General features: G+C 37.9%; 1 protein-coding gene across 1 annotated transcript in view; it reads right to left on the reverse strand.

The window, feature by feature from the left end:
- The window catches only part of b4galt2 (beta-1,4-galactosyltransferase 2), a 167,722-nt gene that overhangs the window by 131,654 nt on the left and 23,568 nt on the right, over nucleotides 1–12,500 (reverse strand). Inside the window, exon 2 of the mRNA XM_087810637.1 lies at nucleotides 11,866–12,500. This exon is cut by the window's right edge and continues 81 nt beyond it. Coding sequence (XP_087666763.1) covers nucleotides 11,866–12,214 — 349 coding nt within the window. The 5' untranslated portion in view covers nucleotides 12,215–12,500. The remainder of the gene's footprint in view (nucleotides 1–11,865) is intronic.

A 12,500-nucleotide genomic window follows, 5' to 3' on the forward strand; every position in this document is an offset into this window, starting at 1 on the left:
GAAACATCTGTGTTTGATGATCTACTGACTCCTTCAAGAAACATCTGTGTTTGATGATCTACTGACTCCTTCAAGAAACATCTGTGTTTGATGATCTACTGACTCCTTCAAGAAACATCTGTGTTTGATGATCTACTGACTCCTTCAAGAAACATCTGTGTTTGATGATCTACTGACTCCTTCAAGAAACATCTGTGTTTGATGATCTACTGACTCCTTCAAGAAACATCTGTGTTTGATGATCTACTGACTCCTTCAAGAAACATCTGTGTTTGATGATCTACTGACTCCTTCAAGAAACATGTGTGTTTGATGATCTACTGACTCCTTCAAGAAACATGTGTGTTTGATGATCTACTGACTCCTTCAAGAAACATCTGTGTTTGATGATCTACTGACTCCTTCAAGAAACATCTGTGTTTGATGATCTACTGACTCCTTCAAGAAACATCTGTGTTTGATGATCTACTGACTCCTTCAAGAAACATCTGTGTTTGATGATCTACTGACTCCTTCAAGAAACATCTGTGTTTGATGATCTACTGACTCCTTCAAGAAACATCTGTGTTTGATGATCTACTGACTCCTTTAAGAAACATCTGTGTTTGATGATCTACTGACTCCTTCAAGAAACATCTGTGTTTGATGATCTACTGACTCCTTTAAGAAACATCTGTGTTTGATGATCTACTGACTCCTTCAAGAAACATCTGTGTTTGATGATCTACTGACTCCTTCAAGAAACATCTGTGTTTAATGATCTACTGACTCCTTCAAGAAACATCTTAAGACGTTTCTATTTGTTCAGGCTTTTCCTTGAATTTCTCGAACTCCTGTGTTGTTCTCAGTATTATCTTGATCTTTGAAGTATGTACTGTTTTGAGTATTGTTTTGATTGTTAAAGCGCTTTGTGACCCTGGTCTGGAAAAGCGCTATATAAATAAATATTACTTACTTACTTACTTACCTTTACACGACAAGTTCTCGCTCGTACTTGAGTCGGAAACTCCAGCAAAAGACTGTCGGCCTGGAAAAAAACCCCATTAAATGAAAGCGACTCCTGGTGGAATGCAGACGGCGAGCAGCAGACAGTCGTGGTCGCGGAGACGGAAAACAGGGCCGTTTTAATAAAGTTATGGCAGCGATTATATTGTCAAGAGCCCTTTGCATCGCCGGCGCCGTCAGCGTTCTGCCGGAGCCCGACTGAATACCAATGTGCTCCGGGACAACCTTGTTTATGGGCCTGATTGAGAGGACGGAGGATAATAGACTGTTTTTCCTTGATAACTTCCTTCCTGAGACCATCGGCGCGGTAATCACTCCCGACACACTCGCGCTACTGAGCTCTTGAGTGGATGTTTCTTTTTTAGCAGGAATATGAATCGCAGGGAAAGTGAACAAGATGAAACCCTCCTCTTGCTCAGATGACGTCCTTCCTTGTAGGCTTTTTATCAAAGTATTTGATGTAATTCTCTCTCTTTGTTCAGGCTTTTCCTTGAATTTCTCGAACTCCTGTGTTGTTCTCGGTGTTGTCTTGATCTTTGAAGTATGTACTGTTTTGAGTATTGTTTTGATTGTTAAAGCGCTTTGTGACCCTGGTCTCGAAAAGCGCTATATAAATGAATATTACTTACTTACTTACTTACTTAAATATAAAGAAACTGTTTGTTTTTGCTACAAATTAGGACGTGAGGAGAGACGTTTGACTCCGACGTCAGCCATTACTGGGCCACACAGGTATAAACTGCGTCATAAATAATGAGAGCATGTTCCAGTGTTTCAAACACATTGAAAGCAGGGATAACAGCTGCGTAGAAGTTCTACCACATGTACGATGATCACGAATAAAAACTGCTTTAAATTCACCGACTTTGACATCGTGTCACGGAAACTTTTGACGTTTTGTACTCGTCACAAGATGATGACGAGACTTTCGATGACGTCGACGAGGACGACACACACAAATCGGTAAAATCATTCAGAGATTTCCAGATGTTTCTTATCACATTTTTGCTGATGACATCCAGCTCTACTGCTCTTTTGATCCAACTGAGCTCCAGAGGCTGAACTTAGTCAATTGTTTGCTAGAAATCAAACAATGAGTGAAAACACTTTACAGCTTAATGTGGACAAAACTGAAACTCTGGTGATTGCTCCTGATGATACGATTCCAGGGTTGAGTCAGTACTTGGGTGACTTAGGTCAGTCTGTCAAACTGAGCCTGAGAAACCTGGGTGTTGTATTTGATAAAGACATGTCTCTTGTTCGACACTGAAGAAAACTGACCAGAAACTGTTTCCTTCAAATGAGAAAAATCTCTAAACTTAGGAAAATGTTGTCGGAACATGATCTGGATCTTATAATGTGTTTGTTTCTTCTCGTCTGGACTATTGTAACAGTTTGTTTTCATGTCTTAACAAGAAGGATCGTCTCGTCTGCAGTTGATTCAAAACTCTGCAGCGAGAATTCTGACCCGCTCTAGTAGAAGAACTCACATTTCTCTGATCCTTAAAACTCTTCACTGGCTTCCAGTTTCTTTCAGGATCAACTTTAAAATTCTGGTTCTTATTTTCAGATCTATTCATGGTCAGGCTCCTCCTTACATCACTGATCTGATCCAGCCTTACACCCCAGCTCGGGCTCTGAGGTCTGTGGATCAGAATCTACTTATGGTTCCTCGCACACGGTTCAGGACCAGAGGAGAGAAATCCTTCCAGGCTGTTGCTCCTAAGCTTTGGAACGATCTTCTCTCTCTTTGCTCTTGATGATCTACTGACTCCTTTAAGAAACATCTTAAGACGTTTCTATTTGTTCAGGCTTTTCCTTGAATTTCTCGAACTCCTGTGTTGTTCTCAGTATTATCTTGATCTTTAAAGTACTTTTTTGAGTATTGTTTTGATTGTTTAAGCGCTTTGTGACCCTGGTCTCGAAAAGCACTATATAAATAAATATTACTTACTTACTTACTCACACAGCAGTAACCCCTGACCCACACCAAACACACAACCGATTGTTAGGAAATGACCATTGAATGAACTGTAATCGATCATCCAGATTTTACACACATTTCAAATCATCACTTGATTAACTGATAATCTTTCATATTTAATTCATGTTAAATAATCATTGCATTAAATGTGCTCAGCTGTTCTTCAGGTCAAGTCTACACTCACACTGAGAAGGTCAAAACAATCCCTCGACGGTGCAGCTAGTGAAGGACAAGGACAGACATGTGCGCAAGTCAACTGACAAACAGATTCTCTCTCTCGACGACATCAAACTGCGGTAACTTTCCACAGATACTAACCAGTAATACAAGTGCCTTGTACCTTAACATTCATACCGTAAAAGATCCGCCATTTTGCTAGATCTTTGCGCTCGGCACTCAAAGACGTCTCTGCGATAGTCTCTGCTTTGCCGAAGCTCATGATCATGTGAGTTTGTCTCTGACTTTTGCATATTTCATTAAATGAGCATTTTCTCTTAAACTCAGTCTTGTGTCTGTTCTTCTTCACCACCAGGTATCGATGCCGGGAAGAGTTCGGTTCATCGGAACAAAACCTTAACACGATGTAAATTCATCGGTGGATTCGCACAGAAAGCGAGGTCACCATCGTACGTTAACTCTGCGTCGCTAGAATATGATTGAATCCATCGCAAATGATGATACGATTGTTGAGGCAGGAAACGAGTGATAAAAGTAAAGTGTGTCGGTGTCAAAATAAAACGGTCAAATAACTTTCAGTTCCTGACATGAGTTGATAACGTTACATCCTTGATGACGCAACATTTCATCTTCCAACGTTGCTGTTGTTTGATTGACACACGTCTGATCCAATCGAATCTCTTAGTGCTCCACTCAGTGGGCGGAGCTTATGTCAAGGAAAGCATCCCATTGGTTGACGTTCTAACTTGTGGTCCAATCAGCTGGAGCTTCACCAACATGGTTTTCTGTGAGTGTGTCGAGTCAATAAAGTTGTAAATGCACTTATATTAACACAATCAAATTGAAATGTTATATAAGACAAGTGTCATGTGACTGAGTGAACTGATGACGAGTGAGTTACGACTTTATTTTAGACTATTATTCACAGAAGAAAAATATACAAGGAACACATTGTTTTGTCCAATCGTCAAATGTAAAGTCCACACGTGACTTGGAGCAGGTCTGTTCTTCGGTCCGTTGAAGAGTCGCCTGCAGAAAAGTCCCAGACTTGATTGAGTGAGTCAAGTTTGAAGGTGAAATCAAAATTGAAATGTGATTTTTGAGCCATTGGAGAAAAATCGAAGGCAGCTTTGTGTCAGTGAAAAACATCATTTTTGTGCGAAAGAAAGACCGTGAGGCTGCATAGGGTTTGAATATCACCGCGGCAACCACAACACCTGCCGTGACCGACCTCCACACTCGCCGTCACGCCCTGAAAAATATGCCTGTGTTCACGGCGACGACTTGAAGTGACCGCCCTTGGCTTTCAATTTGTTCATAAATACTGGTAGAGTTATTGTTTTGTTGAACTAACATAATAAAATCGTCCTGACTTGACTGTTCTTTTACATTTTCAACGGTTCAATATCTAACAGTAAAAGCTAAACAACATGGGCGCAGCCATTTTCGGAAGCTTGTGTCAAAGGTCAAATGACGGAGGAAACAGCCGAGCAGCTCCGAGCGAAACACTCGCTACATCTCGAAGGAGGTTAAAGTGTCTGTGAATGTTGGTCAGGCAGCCAAGTTTAAAAATGCAGAGCAAGGAAAGGGTGAAAAAAAGGAAAGCGAGGAATTACAGGCTGTTGGGAAAAAATGAAGCAAAATACACAACTTTTTTAGGTTTATTTCATTGTTTAAATGATCAAAGTATTTAGTGGTTTGTTTGCCTTCGAAACTCACCAGTTCCTGAACCTGTGGATGTTGTTTATGTGTTTATTTTCATTCATGGCCGTCAGCGACCAAGTGTGTAACATACGTGGATTTCTATACTTTTTCTAAACACTGAATACAAGTAAGTAAGTAAGTAATTTGTATTTATAGAGCGCTTTTCCAGACCAGGGTCACAAAGAACTTAAACAATCAAAGCAATACTCAATAAAATATATACTTACGAGCCGCTAATGAAAACAATAATAAAATAAGAGACAAAACTGTTAATAAAACGATGATGAAATAAGAGACAAAACAGTGACAATGATAATTGCATGGTAGTATATATTCTATATATTTTAAGTTCCTCTACATTATCTCTCTTTCTATATATATATCTAAAAATATAAACACATTTATTTAGTTGCCCCTACTTCCAAAGAAATGTTTGCCTTTAACATTTATGCTCTTCTTTTAGGCAACACTTTAAAAAGTTGAAACTGGAAGCTGCACAGGAGACGCTGGCGAACACATGTCGTGTTTTTCTGTTGCTTTGAGTCTCTTTGTCAGCGACTTTTTCTAAAGAAGAAGATTCCGTGTGAAGCGAGGATCAAGTGTTCTCCCTCGACCACTGATCCACTCCATGAAACGACACTCATTTATAAATAAAAAAAGAGTTTCCACGCTCGAGACGATGATTTCCTCTCACGCCTCTTGTTATGATGAAAAGCTCATTTACTCGCCAGCAGCACCTGTCAGCTGGTGTCCTCGGACCAGCCAAGAGTCTCTTTCCTTCTCCTGGATTAAAGAGCCCTCTCTCTTTTCTTTCACTCTTTCTTTCACTCCACCTCTCCACCTGCTGCCGTCTCACTTCATGGTACAGCATCTCAGTGTCTGCACCTGTGACCAGATGAGCTACAAGAGCTCACACCTGTGGCGGCGCCGATGCCAAACCCTCGCTCGTGACGACCAGTTCCAGGTTCATAAAGGAGTCTGTCGTGAGCCTCGGCTTCAGACCGATCTCTACCTGACGGCTTTATTCGCAGGAAACTCTTTCAGAGAGAGCTCGTCGTCTGCACAGACTCGTGTGGACACCACAGGAATATACGATTATGGGATGTGGACTGTAGAGTAAATGTCGTGTCAGAGGAGGTGGAATTACTTTTTTTTAAGATGTTTTGTTTGATGAGATAATTAATCATTGTAAGGCTGCACGATATATCGGAATAATATCGATATCGTGATATTAGCACGTACGATATGCATCGAAAACATGTGATCATTTATAATTTTTCATCGTATAAATCAAGTATTTCTTAAATCCACACTTCGACCAATCAGTGTCACGTTCTGTAAAGTTGTCAGTTTGTACTTCTATGTCTCGTTGTTGTTTACGTCTCCGTCCGTCTCTGTACTGTGCGGCACAGCTCGCTAGGCTCGGTTGCTATGGCGACGCACCTTGCCGGCGCATCATTATCGCACTTCAAAACACCATTATCGAATATCGCACTTATTTCCAATATCGTCCAGCCCTAAATGATTAGTTAAAACAATAGTGGTGGTTATTAAAGCTCGTGACAATCTCAGCAATGTTTTGTAGTAAGAAAGTACTTGACCTAGGTCAGTGACCTTTGACCCCGCCCCCCGCCTCCCACGCAAAGGAAGAGAGAATAAATATAAATGATGACGGGTCAAAAAAAAAAAGTTTACAGTCACAAAAACACATGAATCGTGAATGGATTGTTTTTCAGATTCTTCTATATATGTTTTGGCTCTTTTGAATCACAACAACTGTATTAGTTTAGGTTTTATTTTATATATAATGTTATTAGTACTAGTAGTGAGACTCAAACTCGTCATTATCTTCGATGAAAGTCTCAGGTTTGTTAATCCGCCTCAGAAACTCTCCTGCTGAGATAAGTGTTATATTTAGTCCTTCATTAATCATTTAGCCCGGCTAGCCAGGGCAGCGTCTAGTTAATTGGACACCGAGGACACCAGTGATACGCAGAGAAGAAGGAAAACGTGGAGTCACGGAGCGACGAGTACTCGGAGGAAACTTTGCTTCGCCGCGGATCACGAACAAGCTTCTGATACGAAAATCCTTCTGACTCGAACATAAAAGCCGAGCAGAGAAATGGCTTTAATCTGGTCGTCCATGATGTTCTGTGTTGACGTGTCATCCCTGCACCTGTGAGTCACTCTCTAATGGCTCCTGCGCGAGTCTGCGGAAACACCAGCGAATAAATCCTTGACAGCAAACCTGTTTCACGGCACAGGTCGACCGGAAAGACTAAATTACAGCAACGTTTGCTCTCGCCGTGATTGGAAAGAGACCGAGATGTGTTTGTTTACCAAATAAAAATCAGTCTGAAGCTTAAATCAAGGACTCGTTGGAGCTCGTTTTATGAAAGAATCGATGACTCGTGAAGGCCTCGTTCAATCCAACACATCAGGTACGTCAACAGATCAATCCGTGACGGTGGATCACTCATCGATACACAACCCGCAGTATTTAAGTCGACAACTATCCACAGGTGGTCGACACTTTTGCTTTGGTTTCATGGCTGTAGACCTCGTCTCTTTACCTCTTTACCTCTTTACCTCTTTATATCTTTATTTCTTTATTTCTTTATATCTTTATATCTTAACCTCTTTATATCTTTATATCTTTACCTCTTTATATCTTTATATCTTTATTTCTTTATTTCTTTATATCTTTATATCTTTATATCTTTATATCTTAACCTCTTTATATCTTTATATCTTTATTTCTTTATATCTTTACCTCTTTACCTCTTTATCTCTTTATCTCTTTATCTCTTTATATCTTTATATCTTTATATCTTTACCTCTTTATATCTTTATATCTTTATATCTTAACCTCTTTATATCTTTATATCTTTATTTCTTTATATCTTTACCTCTTTACCTCTTTATCTCTTTATCTCTTTATTTCTTTATTTCTTTATATCTTTATATCTTTATATCTTTATATCTTTACCTCTTTACCTCTTTATATCTTTATATCTTTATATCTTTACCTCTTTACCTCTTTATCTCTTTATCTCTTTATATCTTTATATCTTTTTATCTTTATATCTTTACCTCTTTATCTCTTTATATCTTAACCTCTTTATTTCTTTAAATCTTTATATCTTTATATCTTTATATCTTTATATCTTTATATCTTTACCTCTTTATATCTTTCTTTATCTCTTTATATCTTTATTTCTTTATATCTTTATATCTTTACCTCTTTATCTCTTTATATCTTTCTTTATATCTTTATATCTTTGTTTCTTTATATCTTTATATCTTTATATCTTTACCTCTTTATATCTTTACCTCTTTACCTCTTTATCTCTTTATTTCTTTATATCTTTATTTCTTTATATCTTTATTTCTTTATATCTTTAGTTCTTTATATCTTTATCTCTTTATCTCTTTATATCTTTACCTCTTTACCTCTTTATCTCTTTATCTCTTTATTTCTTTATTTCTTTATATCTTTATTTCTTTATATCTTTATATCTTTACCTCTTTACCTCTTTATCTCTTTACATCTTTACCTCTTTACCTCTTTATCTCTTTACATCTTTATCTCTTTATATCTTCATTTCTTTATGTCTTTATATCTTTATATCTTTATATCTTTATATCTTTATATCTTTACCTCTTTATCTCTTTACATCTTTATCTCTTTATATCTTCATTTCTTTATGTCTTTATATCTTTATATCTTCATTTCTTTATATCTTTATATCTTTATTTCTTTATATCTTTATATCGTTATATCTTTACCTCTTTATCTCTTTACATCTTTATCTCTTTATATCTTCATTTCTTTATATCTTTATATCTTTATTTCTTTATATCTTTATATCGTTATATCTTTATATCTTTACCTCTTTATCTCTTTACATCTTTATCTCTTTATCTCTTCATTTCTTTATATCTTTATATCTTTATTTCTTTATATCTTTATATCGTTATATCTTTACCTCTTTATCTCTTTACATCTTTATCTCTTTATATCTTCATTTCTTTATATCTTTATATCTTTATTTCTTTATATCTTTATATCGTTATATCTTTACCTCTTTATCTCTTTACATCTTTATCTCTTTATCTCTTCATTTCTTTATATCTTTATATCTTTATTTCTTTATATCTTTATATCGTTATATCTTTACCTCTTTATCTCTTTACATCTTTATCTCTTTATATCTTCATTTCTTTATATCTTTATATCTTCATTTCTTTATATCTTTATATCTCTATATCTTTATTTCTTTATATCTTTATATCGTTATATCTTTACCTCTTTATCTCTTTATATCTTAGTTAAATGACACTTAAATGTGGCAGTTATTCAACATTAATGTAAGTGTTTGACTGCGTAATGAAAGAACAAAACCACTCGTGGACTTCATTAAAACACGAGTAGAAATATACATACATGAGATATAAATTATAACCTAATATAAAAATACTTTTTGACTTATTCTCTCTCATCATGACAGGATCCAGTCTCGAGTCACCAAACACTCAACAGTAGTTGTAACAAATGGAACCTGAATAATACTTAAAACTGTACCACACAAAAACAAATCCTGTTTAGTTTCTAAGCGACTGTCAATAAACGTGGTTCTGAATCCAGATGTTTCTGTGGAGGGACTTGAACTAGTTCCTGGTCTGAACCTGGTCTTGGTTCTTTAAAATGATGTCAGTGAGATTCACTCTCCAAACGTACGACAACAGTCTTCGACGTCCCTCTCAGTCGGATTAAATAAAATACAAAACACAAACAAACCAACACTATTCTGTGTTTATCTCACTCCCTCTCCATGAACTCATCACTGCAGCTGCATCTTTCTTCGTCATTAAACCATCATCGTCGGAAATGTTTGATCTTCAGTGGTTTCATGTTTCAACACAGATTGATGGCACCGTCGAGGCTTAAACAAAATATTGATACTTGAATATTACGATTCTTTTTATGAAACTCATCAATATTCACTTCACTGTATTGATTTTGTTGTTACTACACTATCACAACACCAGAGTCAAGTACTGAACAATACTACACATATATACTTGTTACTACACTATCACAACACCAGAGTCAAGTACTGGACAATACTACACATATATACTTGTTACTACACTATCACAACACCAGAGTCAAGTACTGGACAATACTACACATATATACTTGTTACTACACTATCACAACACCAGAGTCAAGTACTGGACAATACTACACATATATACTTGTTACTACACTATCACAACACCAGAGTCAAGTACTGGACAATACTACACATATATACTTGTGACTACACTATCACAACACCAGAGTCAAGTACTGGACAATACTACACATATATACTTGTTACTACACTATCACAACACCAGAGTCAAGTACTGGACAATACTACACATATATACTTGTTACTACACTATCACAACACCAGAGTCAAGTACTGGACAATACTACACATATATACTTGTTACTACACTATCACAACACCAGAGTCAAGTACTGGACAATACTACACATATATACTTGTTACTACACTATCACAACACCAGAGTCAAGTACTGGACAATACTACACATATATACTTGTTACTACACTATCACAACACCAGAGTCAAGTACTGGACAATACTACACATATATACTTGTTACTACACTATCACAACACCAGAGTCAAGTACTGGACAATACTACACATATATACTTGTGACTACACTATCACAACACCAGAGTCAAGTACTGGACAATACTACACATATATACTTGTGACTACACTATCACAACACCAGAGTCAAGTACTGGACAATACTACACATATATACTTGTTACTACACTATCAGAACACCAGAGTCAAGTACTGGACAATACTACACATATATACTTGTTACTACACTATCAGAACACCAGAGTCAAGTACTGGACAATACTACACATATATACTTGTTACTACACTATCAGAACACCAGAGTCAAGTACTGGACAATACTACACATATATACTTGTTACTACACTATCACAACACCAGAGTCAAGTACTGGACAATACTACACATATATACTTGTTACTACACTATCACAACACCAGAGTCAAGTACTGGACAATACTACACAAATATACTTGTTAATACACTATCACAACCCGAGAGTCAAGTACTGGACAATACTACACATATATACTTGTTACTACACTATCACAACACCAGAGTCAAGTACTGGACAATACTACACACATATATACTTGTTAATACACTATCACAACCCGAGAGTCAAGTACTGGACAATACTACACATGTATACTTGTTACTACACTATCACAACACCAGAGTCAAGTACTGGACAATACTACACATGTATACTTGTTACTACACTATCACAACACCAGAGTCAAGTACTACACAATACTACACATATATACTTGTTACTATACTATCACAACACCAGAGTCAAGTACTACACAATACTACACATATATACTTGATACTATACTATCACAACACCAGAGTCAAGTATTACACAATACTACACATATATACTTGATACTATACTATCACAACCCCAGAGTCAAGTACTACACAATACTACACATATATACTTGATACTATACTATCACAACACCAGAGTCAAGTACTACACAATACTACACATATATACTTGATACTATACTATCACAACACCAGAGTCAAGTAAGGTAAGGTAAAACTTTATTGATTTAAATTGTTTAAAGTACTAGACAATACTACACATATATATCACTATATATCGTATCATTATACGGTGATAAGTATCAACACGTTCTTGACAATGTAACTTTGTATTTCGTTGGTGAATGTGATTCGTGAGTGTTTATGATTCAGAATATTGGTTGTACTTCACAAAACTACAGCCTCAGCTCCTCCAGTTGTATTCGAAGCTACAACGACCATTTTTTAAAGCACATAAACGAAGCCGGGACCAGAAAGTACTCACCGAGTCCGGGCGGGATCTCAGGACAGGGCGGCAGCGGTTTAGGCGAAGACGTCGGGCTGCTCTCCGTCCGCACGCCCAGGACCAGCTTCCCTCCCACGGCCAGGTAGCTGGACAACGTGGCGTTGGGTCTGGAGAGGTTGTAGTAGTACACGTGGTGTCCGACTCCAGCGGCGCCGCTCGCGTTATTCCTGGACCCGTTACGTCCGTTGTTGAAGCGGCTGAAGAGGTCGAAGCGCTGCGTGTACACGTCGAAGTACAGGATCATCATGATGAGGAAGTGGAGCAGGCAGAGCAGCAGGACGCCTTTGCACACTCGCTCCAGGGTCCGGCCCAGCATCAGCCGGGTCATGGCCGAAGACGAGCGCCGGCGGCGGGCAGCCACGGTGAAGCCGGCGCGGCGCCGCTACAGGCATGCACGCACCCCGGGTCGCTGGCGAGGAAGATCCACCGATACCAACATGAGCTTCGCGGGTTCGTCCAGCACAAGGGATCACAAACACCAGAAGAAGGAGGAAGAAGGTGAGAAAGTCGTCGCCGCCGGTTCGTCTCCGGCGCCGTCCAAGATGAAAACCGAATCCATCTGAAAAACGTTGGCGGTCGCAGGTGTTAGAAAATAGTCCAGGGTTGGGCACACA

The sequence above is a fragment of the Callionymus lyra genome, chromosome 16 (assembly GCF_982586985.1).
Source record: "Callionymus lyra chromosome 16, fCalLyr1.hap1.1, whole genome shotgun sequence".
In the NCBI taxonomy this organism is placed as follows: Eukaryota; Metazoa; Chordata; class Actinopteri; order Syngnathiformes; family Callionymidae; genus Callionymus; species Callionymus lyra.